The following is a 21,559-nucleotide window of genomic DNA, read 5'->3' as shown; positions in this document are numbered from 1 at the left end:
ATTCCTTCTATCGAAGTGCATGACCATATACTTCCCTTTACTGTATTCCATCTGCAATTTCTTTTCCCATTCTCCCAATCTGTCCAAGTCCTTCTGAAGGTTTCCTGCTTCATCAACACTACCTACTCCTCCACCTATCTTTGTATCATCAGAAAACCTGGCCTCAAAGCCGTCAATTTCAGATCATTAACATATATTGTGAAAGGTAATGGACTCAACACCAACCAATATGGAACTCCACTAGTCACTAGCAGCCAACTAGAAAAGGCCCCTTTATTCCCACTCTATAAGGCAAGATATCTGCGAAAGGAATCCATGCTGACTTCAACCTATTATCATGTGTCTCCAAGTACCCCGAAATGTTATCCTTAATGACTAACTCTAGCATGTTGCAAACGCTGAAGTTGGGCTAACTGGCCTATAAAATCCTGTCAATTGCCTCTCTCCCTTCTTGCCTCTTTTTTTTTACGCTTTATATATTTGAAAAATCTTTTGTTATAATGTTTTATATTATTGATTAGTTTACCTTCATATTTATACAGAATGGTAGCAGAATCAAACTCTGACCTATATTGCTAAAAGCTTGGAAAACAAGATGTAATGTTAAGCTGAATAAATCTATATCCTGATAAAATGATTAGCTTTAGACACCACTGCTCATAAATATCATTTTGGCCATAGTTGAAGAATGATTTAACTGAGTTAACTGAGATATTAAATAAATGGAAGGTTAGCTTTAGAGAAAAAAATCCAATGTTTCCTCTCCAGTGAGTCACAAGGTCAAAAATTGTGACTTTGTGCAAATTTGGTCTAAAATGGAAGATAGCACTTTGAAAAGGGGAATTCAGAAACCCTGCTTCATAGAAAGGAGAAAAACAAAAACAGAAAATGCTGTAAGTACTCAGGTGGTCAAACAGCATCTGTGAAGAGCGAATCTAAACAAATGAGTGTAGTTAATAATCTTTACTAAGGATGTGATCTGACTACAGGCTACTTACACCAGTTTGTTTTTGTTTCAGATTGTTTGCATAGTCATAGTCATACTTTATTGATCCCAGGGGAAATCGGTTTTCGTTACAGTTGCACCATAAATAATAAATAGTAATAAAACCATAAATAGTTAAATGGTAATATGCAAATTATGCCAGGAAATAAGTCCAGAACCAGCCTATTGGCTCAGGGTGTCTGACCCTCCAAGGGAGGAGTTGTAAAGTTTGATGACCACAGGCAGGAATGACTTCCTATGATGCTCTGTGCTGCATCTTGGAGGAATGAGCCTCTGGCTGAATGTACTCCTGTGCCCACCCAGTACATTATGTAGTGGATGGGAGACATTGTCCAAGATGGCATGCAACTTGGACAGCATCCTCTTTTGAGACACCACCGGCAGACAGTCCAGTTCCATCGCCACAACATCACTGGCGTACTGCATCTGCAGTATTTTGTTTTTAGCCAGGAGAAATGTGCTTCTGAAAACTGAAAGTGATGTTATTTTAATTCGTAGTCATAAAAGATTTTTGGTCATTTGATAACCGGGTTAATAAGCAAAGTGAATTGGAGGTGCGTACATGGAATTAAATCACAGGTCTTACCATTTTGAAGAGTGGAATAAATTAGAGAGCTCATAGACAGACTTGTTTTCCTATGTTCGTTTCAATCTATTTGACTTTAATTTTCTTGCTTCCTTTTCATTCATTCCTCTCTTCCAAGCTGGCTGCTGATTAGCAAGACATACGTTGATATGCTTTCTTAGTAAGTCCCTGAAGCTGATTTCCCCTTGCTGTCCCAATATGCTTAACATTCACTTTCAACTCAAAGAGTGAGGAAAGGTCACGTAATTAACATAAGTAAGATCTGGACCATTAATACATTATAAATTGGCTTGGCTACTGATGATTAATGTAATCAACTTCAAGTCCAACATCATTACATGTAAGTAATGTGTTTGCCAAAATTATATGTGCAGTTAATGACTAACATAGCTTTTTATAACTGAGAAGAAGCAGATGTTGCCTTAATTTTGTTTCTTTATTGTTACAATATTATTAACAATATTTTACATTATCATACTCTCGAAAATGTTATCACTTCTTTCAATTTTCTTGTCCATTGGTTCACTGTACCGAAAATTTCTTCATCACCTCAGTCCACGCAAGCCAAATGCTAGCTTCACCATGCTAATTGAAACAACTCCCTGTGTGGCAGAACATTTTGCTGAAATAAATAAAATTATTTCTAGGCTGGGATCTGAATAAAGAAAAATATCAAACAACTGAAAACCTGTTTTAGTACTGGTTCAAGTTACTTTTGCTCAGACTGTATGCTGCCCAGTAAAAAAGGCATTTAGGTCAGGGGTCCCCAACCTTTTTTGCACAGCGGACCAGTCAACCCGGGGGCGGGGGGTGGGGGAGTAGGGTTGCCAACGGACAAGAGTAGCAGTCAAATACGTTGTGTTTACCCTGAGAAAGACTACCATGACCATGAAGCCTTACGCGGGCACCTGTGTGCGCATGCGTGTATGTGCCAATTTTTTTCTACAAATCGTTTTTGGTGATTCTGTTCGGGGGGGGTGTTAATCACAACCAGAATATAGGTGATAGGTGGCTAATACACTCAATTTCGTTTCTAAAAGGGTTTATCTAACGAATTTAATATTAAACACACAGCGCATATTTTCCTTGCATGAATATAGCGATAAGTCAATTATCAGGGGAGGACAGGAGAGCTTGAAGTAAGTGTTGAACGAACTTCCAGTAGAAGTGGGAGAGGCAGGTTCGATATTATCATTTAAAGAAAAATTGGATATTGGAAAGGAACGGAGGATTATGGTCTGAGTGCAGATCGGTGGGACTAAGTGAGAGTAGCGTTCGGCATGGACTAGAAGGGCACAGATGGCCTGTTTCCGTGCTGTAATTGTTATATGGTTATATAAGTCACTTATAAGTCAATAGCATCATAACATTTTAAGTAACGTTTGGATATTAAACACACAGCACATATTTTCCCTATATAAACATATAAAATCATTGCAACACACCAATATCGCTGAATCAGTGGGAGCCCTGGGCTTGTTTCCCTGCAACAAGACAGTGCCATCGAGGGGTGATGGGAGACAGCGATACTCGAAGGGGGTTCCTTATGTCCAGTCTATTCCAGAATTTAGTTTTCGTTGCATTCATTGCAGAGGTATGTTGGAAATGGAAGCAACGTTTTCAGTGCGTTTGTGGCTATCTCAGGATATTCAGCCTTGACTTTGATCCGGAATGCCGGCAGAGATGTTATGTCAAACATACTTTTCAGCCCACCGGCATTTGCAAGCTCGAGGAGTTGATCTTTTTCCGGCGCTGACATGGATGACGCACGGGTAATGACCTCGTGTGCGTTCAAGATCAACAGTGGGCGTGACAGGGAATGAGGAAAGGTGCAGCTGACTCATATCATTTCATATCGCCAAATCATATTGTTTCATCGCGGCCCAGTGGCACGTGCTTTGCAGCCCGGTGGTTGGGGACCGCTGATTTAGGTATTAGAATATCGATAGAAAGGGTTTAAATAGGTTATCAGTCAAATGCAGGCAAATTGGACTAACTTGGTAAGCACCATGGTTGGCATGGAAGAACCTGGCAGCAGGACCTGTTTCCATGCTGTATGACTCTATGACAATGACTAAATAAGTGCCTTTATTGTATTAAGCAGAAGTTGGGCTGAGTGAATCATGTCATTTGACATATTTCATGAACCATTAGTTTCTGCTTTTGTGCTCACATATATTACTAGATCCTTTGACTGTGTGAATCATTTTATTAGAATAACATTGGTCATAGACGTAAAATTTAATGAAAGATCAATTTTTGTCTCCCTGCCTTTGTCTCTTTGTCTCTCTCACTGCCAATTTCCCAATCATCAATTGATGTTTTAAGCTTACTTTTCTTGTATCTGTTTTCATGTCTTATTTTTGTTGTTATTTCCTCTCAAAGTTCAAAGCATGCTTTTATTTCTATCAAAGTACATATATGTCTACATATACAACCCTGATTCAATTTCTTTCAGGCATCACAGTGAATACAAGAAACATAACAGAATCAATGAATGACTGCACCCAAAAGGACATAATAATAAAAAATAAATAAGCAATAAATACCGAAAACATGATAAAGTCCTTGAAAGTAAGTTCAGTTCAGTGGGAATTTTGTTTGCACCTGAACTGGAGAGGTGCTAATATCCTTGCAGAAAGGTTTGCTAGATCTGCACAGTGGGGTGGGTAGCAGAGCATCAGAACAGATGTTGGAGTGGTTGTGGAGAAAGATGTTGTTAAGCTTACATACAAAGTCAGGAATTAAGAGGTCTTGCATGGTGGGACTAATGTTCTGAGCTGCGTATATATCAATGCAAAGAGTATTGTAGGAAAGGTGGATAACCCAATCCCAGGTGATATATATATGGTGATATATGTGTACTTTGATAATAAATATACTTTGAACTTTGATGGTCAAAGTGAGCATGAAGTGCATTGAGCTCACCTGGGAGCAAAGCTTTGTTGTTACCTATGTTGCTTGAGTTCACTCTGTAGGAGGTGGCAGCATTCAGGTAGTGACACAGCTGTGGAGTATCCTTCAGTGATTCAAGCTTGGTCCAGAATTGCCACTTTGCACATGAGATGGCTTTCCGGAGATCAAACCTGGACTCCATATTTAACTTGGTTGCCAGACCTGAATGCCACTGATCTGGCCCTCAGCAGATTGCGGATCTCATGATTCATCCGGGGCTTCTGGTTAGGGAAGGTTGAATGATTTTGTGGAGATGAACTTGTCTGTGACTGTTTTTGTAAAATCCATAACAACAATGGTATATTGTTCAGATCTTCTCATGAGTCCTTGAACATGGCCTAGTGTACAGACTCAAAGCAAACCTGTGACCGCTCCTCAGTCTTCCTCTCCTTTTCTTTGGAGCCTGGCTCTTTATCTCCTATCTGTAAGTGATCAGATTTTCAGAAATGCAGTTTAGATATTGAGTGGCAGGCATTCCTAATTATGGTGTGCAGACATCCCACCTCTCCCGGAAGTTCCAGGAGTCTCCCGCATATTAATAGCAGCTCCCTGATGCCCGCAAATTATATACAATATCCCGGAAATCAGAGGGTAAGCAGGAGTGAGAGCAGGAGCGAGCATCCTGATTGGTCTCTCTTCGTGATAAGTAGACCTATCAGTTTTCTGTGTGGGCAGGCTTTACAGTCGACCTCTGTCTCTCCATCAGTTCATTTTAGTGTCCTGCACCACCATGGCAGAGTGTTTCAAAAAAAGAAAATATAAAACACACTTCACCCCAGACTACACTAAAGTGTACCCCTGCCTAACAGGGGTCAAAAATAATGACAGTGTTGCTCGCTGCACTGTTTGCAACAGTGACTTTTCTATTGCCCATGATGGGTTAGGACTGTAAAAAACATGTTGGGGTGAGTTTAACATGTGTCATTCATTCATTAGCATAGCTAATGTTATTTAAACTAGCTGGCTAGCTGCTAAGGAGCTACTCTATTGTCCTACGTGATGAGGCCAAGCTCCCTGTAGACGTGCTTAAAGTTGTAATAGAATTAAAAACGACTCCATGATAATAAGTAAGTACATATTTTAATGTCACATTTTCTGCATATACCCAGTTTACAGATTACAGATCGGTTTACAGATTAGACAAAATCACTAAATGAAGTATTACATAAGACAATATAATAAAGATACACCTTATGCTTTTATTTCTTTTAGGGACCACAACACATTAGGGAGGCTAATCGCAGGGAAGGCTGCTCAAGTATTTCACAGTTCTTTTCAGCAGAACCACATCACAGTACAAGGAAAGTTTGCAAAAGAAATGGAAAAGCTACTCAGCAAAGGATATATATATAATGTGTGTGTAAATAGTTTCAATATGTGTCAAATAAATTGTGTTCTTTCGTAATCAAGTGTCCCATATACATGCGCCCTTGGAGGTCGACCGGGGGTGGGTGTATATAGGGTTGCGGGAGGTAGGTGTGCTACCTCCCTGAAATGAGTTTTTGCAGTGTAGGATGTCTGACTGTAACAGTGGTAACTGTATTGGGACTCTTGGTGTTGATGATAATTGGGCAGAGTTTTCTTCAAACCAGCCTGATTGGAGTCCCTGACAATGATTTAAAAGGTATCGGGGTAGCTGTTTCTTTTTTTCTTATCATGGCAGACAATACACAAGTGCTTGTTTAATGTTTGACTTTGGTGGTATGTAAACTGTGATCGGGATCATGGCGGAAATCTCTCTTGGTAAGTAGAACAGTTAGCACTTAATCATCATATGCTCCAGGTTAGGGTAACAAGACTGTGACAACACCGCTGCGTCCAAACACCACAAAGAGTTTATCATAACCTCCCAAAATTGGCCTCCCACACTTTGCCTTCTCTGAATCAACAGTCTGGTCCACCTGTGTATCGCGAAGCCCTGGGATCTCACAGACATTTTTTGCATGTCCAGCATGAGCCATGTATCTGTGGAGCACAGAAAAAAGCAATTCCTCATTTCCCTCCAATACAGCAATATTGTTCTTCAGTCACTTTGCATTTGCTAACAAGATGCTGGGTAGATGGAACTTCATTCCTCTCTGTTTCAGCCTGGCTTGCAGTCCTCCCCTCTTCCAGCCGTGGCGATGTACATTTATCCACTTATATGGTACCTGTATATGTGCAAATTAAGTCAACCGAAGCCTTCATAAGGTTGTGAAATCGCTAGTTCATTAAGACATTTCAAAAGTACTTGGTAAGCAGCATGCAGCATATTGTTTTGATTCACCAGCACCATCATAAGGGAATATCTTTTCACTTATCTCAGTTTCTCTCTTGAGTACTGCTGTCTTTACAGTCGTGTTGAGTAAAAGTAGAGACACGAGGTTATTTATTAACCAATCATTTGTTAAATAAATTGATTATTTATTGCTTAAGTAAGATTTGCTCTGTTTTACATGGATCTGTCCGGAGACTGGGAGGAAACAGCTGAAGTCTGAGCTTTGTTCACCTGAGAGACAAAGTTATTTGTGGAGGTGTTAGAGGAACCTTTGCTGTATGCCTCGTTCCTTGTTGTTCCTTATGGTCTTTCTCCTTTGATGACAAGGACTAATATTGTATCATTACTTCTCATGGTACAAGCTGTCTGGTTTTCTTAAAATTGGAACCATTTTGGAGTCAATTTTAACCTTATTCATAGCAAGTTAAAGTTTATTGGAGCGTGTGACTGATCTGCCACCACCTTGTCTGGATCTTTGCATTTTCCTGCTTTCCTGTGTAGGCAGTGAAAACATCCCCTTGAGATGGGCAAAGGCCGTCTTATATACAGTGCCTTAAAAAAACATTCAGCCTACACAACTATTTTCACATTTTACTCTCTCATTTTTAAAATTTAAACTAGTTTAAAGCAGGATTTGTCTGAGCTTATCTACAAAACATTGTGCATCATGTTGAATCAAAAGAAAAATTCCAAAACCTGTCAACAGTTTACTAAAGATTAAAAACCAAAATTGTGAGGCTGAAAAAGTATTCATCCCCTTTGTAATTACTAAACCAACTTTCCTCAGGTTCATTGTACAATATTACCTTAGCAACTCACCCAATTTGTTGATGTGGAAAATTGGAGGATCAGCTTTTTTTCAATTAATTCATGAAAACACATATCGCCTCTGTCTCTCTCTAAGGTCCAACAGTATGGTAGATTTTCAACGGACCAAACCAAAAAGCATTCAAGACAAGTCAAGCAAATCATAAATGAGAAGCACATGTAACACTCGCTTTGCCTAGTGGCACGATCTCGGGGTGATGCGGTTAAATAATTAAGATTTTATAACTCTTACTTGAACTATGGGATTAGTAGAGAACCAAAATATAAAATAAAAAGGCGCCAAGAATGATAATTAGACAGTTCGTGCTCAAATTACTCGTTGGAGCTCACGCAATATCCTCAGTCCACCATTTGATTTCTTCCGAAATCTGCCCGGGTCCTGAGCCCCCGCTCGGGGTCCACTCCGGAGCCAGCTCGCAGCATCTCTTCATGTGCGTCTTCTCTCTTCATCCCCATGACGCATTCTGACCAAATCCCATGCAAAGGACAGCTTTCAGATACACAAGAAAGAATAACATCTGTCCTAATTGGTTAGCAAATGAACATAAGTCCCGTTATCACTAATTATAACCTAAACATGCTGCTACAGAGAATACCTTACATCAGCAGTTAACATTACTGAGAAGCCATTTTATTATAACACAACAGAGAAGCTATTTTATTAGCCTTAGCAAGTAACTTGAAAGAAGAAACCCCTTACACTTTCCCCCCACCAAATTTTGTCATGTCCTCATGACATCCATATAACTTGCCAAATCTTCCTGCAAACCCACCAATCCAATCCAGGTACAAAAACAGTTACATCGCTCCCCAAACAGTAGACCTTACGCCCTGTTCCACAGGTGCTACATAGGCCAACCTATCCAGGAGTCTCCTAATCCTCTGAGACCTACGTATCCCCTCATGTAACTCATCAGGCTCGAACACTATCGGGAGTACTTACCAAATCCTCTCTCAACCTATCACTCGCTCCCTGCAACTTGGAGCCCCCTATCTCGTTTCCAGGCCCCCGCTTCCTTTCCTTTAGGGTCCTGCTGTAACCCAGGCTGCCCACAGATATCCCTCCCTACTACACCTGACTCAGTGGGAGAAGGGCCAAAAGTCTCTTCCTCAATCGAGGGGAAGTTAGCGAAAGGCAGCAGATACCACACATCCAGCTCATCATCCTTTGAATCCGTATTCTTCCCCATTTCCTCGATCAGTAGCTGCTATTTGGCTTTCTTCAAACTGGAGCACTTGGCCTGGGCTGCCTTTGCTGCCTCTTCAGCCTCCTGTAATCGAGGCGTCAGCTTCTTCTTGGACTCCTTCAGTTTATTGGTCTCTGAACTTATCTCCAGCTCTTTCTTCTTAATGATTGCTTCCTGTTCAACTTCCAGTTTTCCCATTTCATTTACGCTGTCAATGATCATCTTCAGGTCTCCTTCAAGCTTCCGCTCCCCTCTTCCGAGATCTGTCCGCCATTGCTTCACCTCCTCTGAATTGTATTCAGACTCCCCTCTTGGTGCTCTCAGTTCTCTGTTTGCCCTACTCAGGCAGCTTCCTTTGTCTTCCCCAACGTGCAAGTCGTCCAACTTGTTCTGGATCAATTTCTCCAGTTTCTGCTCGGAATTCTGTTTCTCTGTCTCCACTTCAAACTTGATCCCATAGAGACAGTCATTCAGTTCCTCCGCCACTGTCGTCTGTTCCAACGCCAGGAAATTCAACTGGTACGTTGGGTAATTTCTCCAATAATAACCACAGATTTCCGCAAATGAACGCAGAACACTCACAATCTGCGTCCTTCTCCAGACCTGGCACTCGTCCAAAGAAAGTTTTACTTTGTTAACCCCTAGTTGCCCGGGATCCCTTACTCACCTCGCTTCATAGTCTTCCAAGGCGAAACCCAACGTTAGGAGATCATCCAAATACATCAAAACTCCACACAAGTCCACATCCCCCATGGTCTTCCCCATGCCCCACGAGAAGGTTGCAAGGGCTCCGGATATGCCCTGGGACATCTTTTTGGACTGGAAGAATCCCAGGGGACCTATAACAGCTGTCTTCTCCTTGTCGGCCTCACTCATTGGGATCTGGGAATATCCACTCCTCAGATCCAGTAATTTAAACCACTTTGCACCAATCAGACAGACCAGTGCATCTTCGACCCTTGGAACCTCATACTGTTCAGGGACGGTGCGCTTGTTCAGAGTCCTATAATCTATACACACGCTGCTTGCATCCTCCACGTCTGCAGGGGCCAGTCACCGTGACGTCTTTCTCACCGAGGTGTCTCCCTCCCCTCGTGGTATGTTGGAGCATCCACTAATAGTTACATTCGGACACGTCTCATTAGCGGGGCAGCAGTATGGTCACACTGTTTATTCCAGGGACCAGCTGATTGCGCTTATGCCAACCAGTTTAGCGAACAGAGCGGCAGACAAAACTGCTAAAATCTGGAGGAAAACACACAGAGGATGCAAAGGGGGATCACAAAGGCGAGGAAAGAGGACCGGGTCGAGACAACAGAGACTTCTGGAGAAGAGGATTTTGGTGGGTAATAAAATGGACGAGTTGACGGCGCTAGCCAGGAGTCAGAGAACATTTCGGGAGAGCAGTGTTATGTGTTTTCCTGAAATGGGGCTGCACGAGGACATACCCGATCAAAACTTTTCCATGGATGGCTTCTAGTCCGTTTGGGCTGACCGGAAGTGCACTGAGAGTGGTAAGCTTAAAGGAGTTGGGGGCTTGCTGTTCTGGTTAACAACGGATAGTGCAATCCGGGTCATATTACGATCGAGGAATGTGTTTGTAGACCGGATATTGAACTTTTTGCTGTTGGACTTTGGCCATATTCCACCGAGGTACAACACTGGGCGTCAAGGAAGGTTCTTCCTGCCTGTGACCATCGAACTTTGCAGCTTCTCCTGTGGAGGGTCAGACACCCTGAGCCAATAGGCTGGTCCTGGACTTATTTCCATCTGGCATAGTTTGCATATTGTTGTTTGATTGTTTGTGGATTTTGTGTTGCTATATTTATGCTCTATTCTTGGTTGGTGCGGCTGTAACGAAACCCAATTTCCCTCGGGATCAATAAAGTATATCTATCTATCTATCTATCTATCTATAAGAGGGTCTCACCCTCAGATACTTCACCTGGGCCATACTACCATGGGCTCTCGTTTAAATTCGGTACCGGCCCAATGCTGCTACGCATGTCCTCACAAGCAGCTCGAAACACTGGGTGCACAGACAATGCCCCCAAACAGCTCTCACCCGCGTGGCAGGCCACCATGCGCCTCCTCACCAGCGGGGTGGTGGTCCCCTCCAGAATTGAAACGCTGCCCATCTCAACAGTGTCCAGGCACATCAGCACTAATGATTCATGACCCTGGGAACGTGTTCCCCCAAGAGACACCAGGCAGTTCCCCCACTGAGTCTCCTCTGTTTCTTGACACCTCTCTGATCAGCTGAATGACCCCCCCCACTGCACTGCAACCAATTTAGCTGTTTCTCTGCTAAAAAAAGTACTCTGAACGCTTTCCCCCATTCTCCCGACTCACGTTTAGAAACTCCACCCCGAGCTACAGTTTGCCCCCAGTCGAACCAAACGCCTTTTCCCGCGCCTGCCGATAACTGGCAGCTGTCACTATGGGGTCACTGAACCTGACAGTTCTAACAATGTCAGCAGCCCGTCTATCTAAACTTCCAACCAATCCCTGTCGCTGTCCCTCAGCTTAGCACTGCTACTCACCTAACAACTGAGAGCTCTGCTCCGCCCACACCTCCGCCGCTTTAAGGGTGGACATTATTCCAAAAACCTGGCGGAGCCTGCCATAGCTGGAACATTCCGACCACCCTTTCCCCTCACACCTGACAATATGGACAGCCCATGGCCCCGCCTCACCAATAGACACTGGCAGTCCCACCACCGTGACGTCAGCGCTAGTCTGACCTAGAACAAAGACTGAGCCCGCCATTTTATCAGATCTTCACGCCACGCTTTCAACTTTGCCCTCAGCTTTTCCCAAACTCCGAAATCCGATGAACAATTTCTCCTGAGTACGAATATGCACCCCACTGAACCCGCTCCTACCCGTAATCCCAGACGAGCCCCCAAATGTAACACTTGCTTTGCCTAGTGACATGATCTCAGGTGATAACCCCCTGCCCAGCCAAACCTTAAAACTCTCATTTAGGTGAATGCTGTGCAATGTGTCCCCTGTCTCAAATCAGTACCCCATAATGACAAGCCGTACACAGGATGCGGTTAAGTAATTCAGATTTTATAACTCTTATAACTATGGGATTAATAGAGAACCAAAATATGAAATAAAAAGGCACCAAGAAAAATAATTAGACAGTTTGTGCACAAATAACTCGTTGGAGCTAACACAATATCCTCGGTCCACCATTCGATTTCCTCCGAACTCCGCTGGGCTCCTGCTCGGGGTCCGCTCTGCTAGCCAGTTTACAGCATCTCTTCATGTGCGTCTTCTCTCTTCATCCCCATGGCATGTTCTGACCAAATCCCATGCAAACAACAGCTTTCAGGTGCACAAGAAAGAATAATATGTGTCCCAGTTGGTTAGCAAATGAATGCAAGTCCCGTTATCACTAATTATAACCCAAACATGCTGCTACAGAGAACCCCTTACATCAACAGTTGATATTACAGAGAAGCCATTTTATTAGTCTCAGCAAGTAACATGAAAGAAGAGACCCCTTACACACAAATCTGGGGAAGGGTACAAGAAAAGGCATTGAATATACCTTGGAGCTCAGTGCAGTTCATTGTGGAAAAACATGAAACCACAGCCACATTGTCTAGGTCAGGTTGCTCCCCAAAATTTAGTCAACGGAGAAGGATGGCACTTGTAAGAGCGGCTACTGTGATGCCAACAGTCAGTCTCAGTGAGCTGCTGAAGTCGGTGGCTGCAACTGGAGATGAAGTTCATGGCTCTACAATCTCTAAGGCCTTGCATAGACAGGGTATTTATGGAAGAATGGCAAGGAAGAAGCTCTGGCTAAAAAAAAAGCATATCCTTGCTCCTAAAGATTTTGCAAAGCATCACTTAGAAGATACTGTAACGATATGGAAGACGGCCTTGTGGCTGGATGAGACTGAAGTGGAACTTTTTGGCCTTAACACTAAGCGGTACATGTGGTGTAAATCTTAATACTGTGCATCAGCCAGGTAACACCATCCCTACTGTTAAGTATGTTTGGGGGGGATGCTTTTTAGCAGCAGGGACTGGAAATCTAGTCATGATTAATGGAAAGATAAATGCTGCTTAATACATAGATAAAACGATTTTGCCTCTGCCAGAAAACTTTAACTGGGGAGGAAGATCATCTTTCAGCAGGACAGTGACCCAAAGCACACTGCCAGAATAACCATGGAGTGGCTTCAAATGAAGAAAATTGATGCCCTTGAGTGGCCCAGTCAGAGTCCTGACCTTAACCAAATCAACCATATCTGGCAAGACCTCAAGATTGCTGTCCACCCCTGCTCCCCAACTAAGTTGGTACAGCTTGAGCAATTTGGCAAGGAGGAATGGGAAAATCTTGCTTCGTCACGTTCTGCAAAGCTAATAGAGAGCTATCCAAAGAGACTACTGGCTGTAATAGCTACAAGAGGTGATTCAAATGAGAACTGAGCAAAGCGGGATGAATACTTTTGAAATGCTGACATTACAGGTTTTGAATTTTTAGTTTTTCATGCTTTACAATTCTCCCTGCTTTTTCAGGACAAAAAGAGCATGTGATTCTCTTCTCACCTGTCCATCACTTCCATCTGGTTCCACTCCTCCTTCCCTTTCTTGCATGGTTCACTCTTGTCTTTCTGCACCTTTCCCAGGGCTGCACTTGAAATTATGACCATGCAGATAAACCTGGAGACCTGGTTGTCATTGCCGTCATATACAGTACAGCGATCCATAGGTATTGACCAGGAATCAGCTATTGAATTCAGAGGCCAAGATTACCCTTGCTGCACCAGGATTAACCTCGTCAACTAGTAACACTTTGTCAGTTTCAAGCATGCTTACAGACAGTTGAAATAAATTTAAATAACTTTAGGATATCTTATGTTTCTTCCTTTAAAATTATGTATGTGATTTTGAGTAAAATGAAGAATCCACTTTTCTTTCAGTCAAGGCCAACCCTATTAAAAAGAATTAATTTACACCACATATGTTCAGGCATGGTTAGTGTAAATCTGAGTGGCTGGATGAAGAAGTCTCTAGCCTAGAGGTCTGCTTGGGTTTGAAATTGTCTGTGCTATTCTGGATGGATACTTGACCTGATTGCTTGTGTTTCTCATGCCTAATCTGACCCAACACACCTAGTGCCTGGGTGGCACATGATCTGATGCTGATCAGGTTGACTTCAGTTGAGTTAGACCAGCAGAGTCCCGTCTAGCTCCAACTGATCCACACTGTTTTGTCAGATTATACATCTGAGCTAGTCCAAGCCTGATGAGAACTGACTATCAGGCTTGGGTCAGTTATCCTTCTGATCCCTATTATTTTTGCACTCCACCACTGCACCCTGTGCAAAGTTTACCAGTGGATTGCAAGATCAGATACAACCACATACAACTAGCACAAACTGTAGTGGGCATTTATGAGGATGTTGCCAGTATTCAGTAGACTGGATTATGGAGACAGTTTAAACAGATTGGACTTTTTGAGAGGGTTTAGGAGAATCAGGGGTGATCTTAGAGTTGTATAAAATCACGAAGAGCATAGATAGGGTCAATATATCAATCCTCCCGGAGTTAAGGAATGTGGATAGAAGTTGGCCTGAGAGGAGGACATTGTCAGCTGTTCTCTAAAGACCAGCTGGGAAAAGGTAAGTATGGGTGGGTCTATTGTTTTAGAAGTTGCATACTGTAATTTGTATTCTGTTCTGCACCAAAATCTTCTAATCCATATGCAAGAGAAGTAATTGAGTTAACCTCATGTTATGTCATGAATTTTAATTATCTGTCATAATTTCTTAGCCTCACTGTAATTTAAATGCCTGATGTGTGTCAAAATATAATGATATAGTGCAGTCCGTATATGACAAAAGGGTCTTTTGTGTAGAATGTGTTCAGGAAAATGGAAGCTTTTCTATTTATTATTTCTCTATGGAGTATTTTGCTCAGAATTGTGAAGTGCTTAATGCATGGTTTAAAATGTAAAATTCCATGAGACGTGCAGATCAAATCAACTTTCTGTGACATGGAATAATGTGCTCACATTGTACAAAATTCATAATGTCAATAGGTGATAAAGCTGCAAATTATCTGTCATTTGTGGTTAATCAAGACCTAAACTAAAGAATGGTTCTGTTTGTGAAGTGACCCCTTTACAATCACTAACACTTCATGTACATGCTACGCTGTGTTACATGCTGTATGTTGCTTGCAATAAGAAGTCATATTTCCTGTATATAAATGTGGTTTTATTTAAAGAACCTTGGATTCTGTATTTTAGTACTATAAATGTGTTTAAATGAACGTAATTGACTTTGTAATTTTGCTTGTCACAGTTTGTCATTTTATGATGTGTGCAAGAAAGCATATTCTTTGAAAGTAGTTTATGAAATTTTATCTAAATTATATTAGATTACTAATCAGCAATAATGTAAAAGTCATCTCGGACAGTGCAGGATTTCTTTTGTTTGCCTTTAACGTAGGTAATACTACAAATTGTTCACCATATTTTTAGAATTTGCTGACTTTAGTGATATATTAACAGCAAACTATAAATCTGAAGTAAAGCATCTTTACTATGCCTTACCAACTGTTTAAAAGCAAGTAAGTTGTTTAGTTTTCTGTCTGAGAATGTTTTAAATAGGCTGCAACCTGATTGCTTGTTTGAGTTAGAGGAGATTGAAGCTGTAGATGAGATTAACTTTATGGATTTAAAGTCTCCATTCCATTTTGTGAAGCAGAGATAAGCTGGAGGAGTGCTGTACCAGTGAATTTCAAATATTATTTTTGGAAGTAGGTTTTGTAGGCATTGAACAAAATCCAGAATTATTTTTTATAAGCTCAGCACAGGCAGAAAGCACAGCAGTTTATATTAACAAGGAATAAAAGCTAAAACAAAATAGATTTTCGACAACAGCAAGCTACTTTTTACCTCACTGTAGTTGTTTTCACTGAGATTTTTGGAAAAGTTATAGCATGAAGAATGTACCCAGACATCTCTGAAAATTGTATTTAGCATTGGAAAATTTTTTTTTGAAGATTGGTGTTCATAGACATTAATTATAGTTGTGGTGATCTGTTCTGTGCTTCTTTCAGTAATGAAGTGAATTGACAGGACCAGAAGACTAATTTGAAAATGTGTTTTAGATAAGTCCCATTGAAACATCTAATTTAATTGATGCTGGTTTTCAGTTGAATTTTGGACAGAGCATCTTGTGAAATAAAGAAAAACATTAAGATATCAATGAGGTCAGAACAGAGATAAGGGTAAAGTGGGTGCTGGCTGAGTGAAGAGACCTGGATGATCCCTTCCTGTTAACTATGCTTCAACTGGCAAGAGACATAAAAGTAGGAAAATATCTTTTTCTGTATGTGTGTTTTTGTTCATGCAAGGGATGTGGGCCTCACAAGCTGAGCCAGCAATTATTTGCCCATTCCTAATTGCCCTTGAGAAGGTGCTGGTGAGCAGCAATAATCCTTGTGCTGTTAGGGAAGGAATTCAAATTTTTATCCCAGTGATGAAGAAGGAAAGGTGATATATTTCTAATTCAGGGCGCTGTGTGCCTTGGGGGACATGTTAAAACATATTGTGATCGAGGCAAAAAAAAAGCTGTGAACCATTGTTCAGAGTCGAGAGGTAATGTTACAGCTGTATAAGACCCTGGTCAGACCCCACTTGGAGTACTGTGCTCAGTTCTGATCACCTCACTATAGGAAACATGTGGAAACTATAGAAAGGATGCAGAGGATATTTACAAGGATGTTGCCTGAATTGGGGAGCATGCCTTATGAGAACAGGTTGAGTGAACTTGGCCTTTTCCCCTTGGAGTTTAGGAGGATGAGAGATGACCTGACAGAGGTGTATAAGATGATGAGAGGCTTTGGTTATGTGGATAGGCAGAGGCTTTTTCCCAGGGCTGAAATGGCTAACATGAGAGGGCACAGTTTTAAGGTGCTTGGAAGTAGGTACAGAGGTGATGTCGGGTAAGTTTTTTACACAGAGAGTGATGAGTGCTTGGAATGAGCTGCTGGCAACGGTGGTGGAGGCAGATATGATAGGGTCTTTTAAGAGATTCCTGGACAGGTACATGGAGCTTAGAAAAGTAGAGGGCTATGTGTAACCCTAGGTAATTTCTAAAGTACGTACATATTTGGCACAGCATTGTGGGCTGAAGGGCCTGTATTGTGCTGTAGGTTTTCTATGTTTCTATACAAGTGGGTAAGAGATTAAGCAATACCTTTTGCTTACCACCTTGCATTAGAAGCTAAATATAATTAATCTTCACAAACTTCTAAGAAAGTAGAGGCACTGCCATGACTTTTTTGTAATGGCACTTATGTGCTGCACCTAGAACACAGCCTTTGAAATGCTAATGCTCAGGAATTTAAAGTTACTAACCTTCTCCAACTCTGACCTCCTGATGAGGACTGGCTCATGCACCTCCAGTTTCCTCCTCTTGTAGTCAATAATCAGTTCTTTGGTTTTTCTGATGTTGAGTGAGAGGTTGTTGTTGTGGCACCATTCAGTCAGATTTCCAATCTCTCTGTTATGATAATTCATCACCACCTTTAATTTGGCCAATAATAATGGTGTTGTCAGCAAATTTAAAACATCAAACGCACCTTCACTGGATCGCATAATCTCGTTTTTATGTTGTGTTGTTTTGTGATTCTCTAACTCTAATGGAATGAGGCCTTCCGAGATTGGTCATTGGAAATCAGTAATTAGCTTATATCACATGTACTGAAGAACAGTGAAAAACTTGCCTTGCGTATAATTTATACAGATTGTTTCACAACATCAGTACATCAAGGTAATACAAGAGAAAAGCAATTTCAGAATGTTGAATAAAGGGTTATAGTTCTGGGAAATGTCCAGTGCCAGCAGACAATAATGTGCAAAACCATGATAAATTGTGAGGTCAAGAATCCATTTTATCACTCAAGAAGTCTGTTCAATAACGGATAAAAAGCTATCCTGAGCTTAGTGGAATGTACTTTCATGCTATCTTCTGCCTGATGGGAGAGGGACAAGGAGAATGCCCAGGTTAACATACTTTGATTATGTTGGTTGCTTTAATGAGGCAATAAGAAATGTCGGCAGAGTCCATGGAAGGGAGGCTGTTTTTCACAGTGTTCTGAGCTGTGTCCAGGACTCTGTAGCATCTTGCAGTCACGTGCAGAGCAGTTGCTATACCAAGCTGTAATGCATCTGGATAGGATGCTTTCTGTGGGGCACCTATAAAAGATGCTGAGGATCTCAGTGGATATGCCAGATATTCTTCACATTCTGAGTAAGTTAAGATGCTGGTACACTTCCTTGGCCATGGCACCTTTGTAATTAAACCAGGACAAGCTATTAGTGATGTTTAGACAACATACATCAAAGTTGCTGGTGAACGCAGCAGGCCAAGCAGCATCTATAGGAAGAGGCGCAGTCGACGTTTCAGGCCGAGACCCTTCGTCAGGACTAACTGAAGGAAGAGTGAGTAAGGGATTTGAAAGCTGGAGGGGGAGGGGGAGATGCAAAATGATAGGAGAAGACAGGAGGGGGAGGGATAGAGCTGAGAGCTGGACAGGTGATAGGCAAAAGGGGATACGAGAGGATCATGGGACAGATCTGGGTGGTTGAACCAGTCAACCATCTCCATGTCAGCTCCATCAATGCAAACAGTGGGGTGTGTTCTGTCCCTCTTCCTGAAATCAATGACTGGCTCATAGGATTTGCTGACATTGAGGGAAGGGCTGCTGCTACTCAGCTATTTCCTTCCAGTACTCCAACTCACTGTTACATAAGATTTGGCCCATAATGGTGTATTGTCTGCAAACTTGTAGGTGGAGTTAGAGTAGAATTTGGTCGTGCACCAATGAGTATATAGAGAATAGATGCACCCTTGTTCGGCTCCAGTTTTGGCGATAGTCATGGGAGAGATATTGCTGTCTGCCTTTAGTGTTTATAATTGTTCGGTCAGGAAGTCAAGCTGGTGATGTTACCCTGAGGAGAGATGAACAATAACTTTCATTATATGAAGAGTGTTCTTACTATGTTCAGAAGTTTGTTCACTTACTTTATGGGGACAAATGAAGGCTCGGAGGGAACATTCTCGTTACTAACATGTAACAGCCAACATCCTTCTCATTGAAATGAACTCAGTATTCCAGCTTTCCCGTGTTTTACTTTGTATTATTTTCTTATGTAAAACCTGATACAGTTGAACACATTGACCTTGATATATAGTGTATGCAGTGATAGTCATTCTGCTTGAGCTTTATGAACTGCTTTCACTAACTATTTCTGTGGAACATGTTAATTGATAGTGAACTGAATGATAATGAGAAGGGAAGAACGTTCCTGATTTGCAGCAACAACAGCATTTGTGGCAGTACACTGAAGGAAGCTTGATAGTATTAAGTATTAACATATATTCTGACAGAGCAGACATATCTTTCTCGTAACGTGTTAACAATGCATGCTTGTATTAATATGCAAATTTATCAGCAAATTGATAGGATTGAAAGCAATGTTGGATTCTTGTAAATCAACAGAATTGGTGGGTTAATTAATGCTGTCCCATTGTTTGCTTTTCATTAATGTGACTTTGCCCTTAGGCACCCTACATTAATTGGCTATTAAGTTCACAGTGGAATATTAAGGCTGTGAACATAACAGTAGTGTCTTTAAAACCATGGTGCAGCACAGCATTTGGTCACTAGGCTAGATGTATGAAGACTGCGATGTTGGGGGGCCTTTGGATAGACTTGGCAGGGGTTTCTCAGTGAGGTCTGAACTTCAGCATTCATGTGAGTGACCCTCAGAAGTGTTTTGGTTTATTAGTCTGGCCCATCCTAATGAAAGAGCAGCACATAGAACACTGCAAGAACTCAGGTCGATCTAGCAATATCTATGAACCGAAATGGACATTTATAGAACATAAATCAGTATTGCAAAGTACAAGCCCTTCAGTCCGTAACATTGTGTCGATCTTTTAACCTACTCCAAGATGAATCTAACTCTTCCTGCCATTTAACTCACCATTTTTCCTTTATCCATGTACCTATCTAAAAGTCTCTTAAATGTCCCTAATGTATCTGCACCACATACCCACAACTCTGTGTAAAAAAAAACTACCTTTGATGACACCTCCCCCCCATACTTTTCTCCAATCACCTTAATATTATGCCCTCTTGTATTAGACAAATCTGTCCTGTGAAAAAGTTTCTGGCTGTCCATTCTCTCTATGCCTTTTATCAACTTGTACACCTCTATCAAGTTACCTCTGATCCTTCTGCACTCCAAAAAGTAAAGCCCTAGATTGCTCAACATTTCTTTTTAAGATATGCTCTCTAATCAAAGCAGCATCCTGGTAAATCCCTTTTGCACCCTCTCTAAAACTTCTACATCCTTCCTATAATGAGGGGACCAGAATTAAACATGCTACTCCAAGTGTGGTCTCACCAGAGTTTTATAGAGCTGTAACTTTAGTTTGTGGCTCTTGAAATCAATCCTTGACTAATGAAGGCCAACACACCATACATCTTAACCAGCTTATCAATTTGCTCAGCAGTGCTGAAAGATCTATGGATGTGGACCCCAAGATCCTTCTGTTCCTCCACACTGCTAAGAATCTTGCCATTAACCCATTACTCTGCCTTCAATTTCGACCTCCCAAAGTGTCACTTTACAAGGTAACATATACATACTTAATAATAAATTTCCTTTGAGCTTTAAACTTTGATTTTATAGAGGTGTGTAAAATCATGAGGAACATAGGGTGATTGCTCTCAGTCTTTTTTCCCAGGCTTGGGTAATCAAGATCTAGAGGGCAGAGGTTTAACATGAGAAGGGAAAGATTGAATAGGAACATTTTTTTGTTGGGTTAGGAGTTCTGGGAATTAGATCCAGTGATGATCAAAGGTGATGATATTTTTCCAAGTCAGAATAATAGGCTTTATGGAAGAAGAATGCCTATGTCCTTGTTGATGGTAAACGTATCTTCAGATCACACTATCATTATAACATAGGTGAATAACTGTAGTTCGTTTTGTATATGATACAGATATCAGAAGCCTGGATGTACCTTGAAATCCGCTATCTGCCAGATCAGAGGCATTCAAGTTTGGTGACCAAGAAAGTTATAAGAGGTCCAGGGTACGATCTCCAGAAAGCCATCTCATGGGCGAAGTGGCAATTCGACTGTTGTGACAGGGCTTGAATACCATCACCTCTTAAAAAGTTAAATCAAGTGACTTAGGTGACAACAGAGCTTTGCATCCAGATGAACTCAATGCCTTCTATGTGTTGTCTGACCATCAAAACATGGAGGAACCATCATGAACTCCCACAGCCCTGGCTGATCCTGTGATTTCAGACTAAGTTTAACGTACAAGCAGCCTTCAAGAGGGTGAACCCACAAAAAGCATCCTGCCCAGACGAGATACTTGGCCAAGTACTAAAGGCCTGTGCTGATGAACTGGCCAGAGTGTTCACTGAGATTTTTAACCTCTTGCTTCAGTAGCCTGAGGTGCACACCTGCTTTATGCAGGTTTCAATTATATGGGTGCCTATGAAGAACGTGGTAACCTGACTCAATGTGCAGAATTACTTACATTCGCAATGATGAAGTGTTTTGAGCTGTTGGTAATGGAGCATAACAACTCCAGCCTGAGAAGGGACTTAGATCTGCTTCAATCTGCCGACTGAAGCAACAGGTCCACAGCAGATGCCATCTCATTGGCTCTTCACTCAAC

At 41.6% G+C, this 21,559-nt stretch overlaps 2 protein-coding genes across 5 annotated transcripts in view; one reads left to right on the top strand and one right to left on the bottom strand.

The window, feature by feature from the left end:
• LOC134352539 (intermembrane lipid transfer protein VPS13B-like) overlaps positions 1-21,559 on the top strand; it is a 1,085,891-nt gene that overhangs the window by 653,423 nt on the left and 410,909 nt on the right. The window lies entirely within an intron of this gene.
• LOC134356668 (myosin heavy chain, cardiac muscle isoform-like) lies at positions 5,377-9,695 on the bottom strand. The gene is made up of 3 exons (XM_063067678.1): positions 9,487-9,695; positions 8,779-9,354; positions 5,377-8,122 (listed from the first exon to the last, which is right to left on the bottom strand). The coding sequence occupies exons 1-2, from the start codon at positions 9,693-9,695 to the stop codon at positions 8,841-8,843; spliced, it is 723 nt and encodes a 240-aa protein (XP_062923748.1). The 3' UTR covers positions 5,377-8,122; positions 8,779-8,840.

Source organism: Mobula hypostoma, chromosome 1, assembly GCF_963921235.1.
Source record: "Mobula hypostoma chromosome 1, sMobHyp1.1, whole genome shotgun sequence".
NCBI classification, from domain to species: Eukaryota; Metazoa; Chordata; class Chondrichthyes; order Myliobatiformes; family Myliobatidae; genus Mobula; species Mobula hypostoma.
Note: the sequence above shows the minus strand (reverse complement) of the source record. Positions and strands in the feature narration are given on the sequence as shown.

What these genes read in the sequence shown, in the direction of transcription:
- LOC134356668 (XM_063067678.1), bottom strand. Translation starts at nt 9,695, where the DNA reads ATGAGTGAGGCCGACAAGGAGAAGACAGCTGTTATAGGTCCCCTGGGA. An exon ending in TTGGAAGACTATGAAGCGAG is followed by an intron (nt 9,355 to 9,486) that starts GTGAGTAAGGGA and finishes TTATTATTGGAG; the next exon opens with AAATTACCCAACGTACCAGT.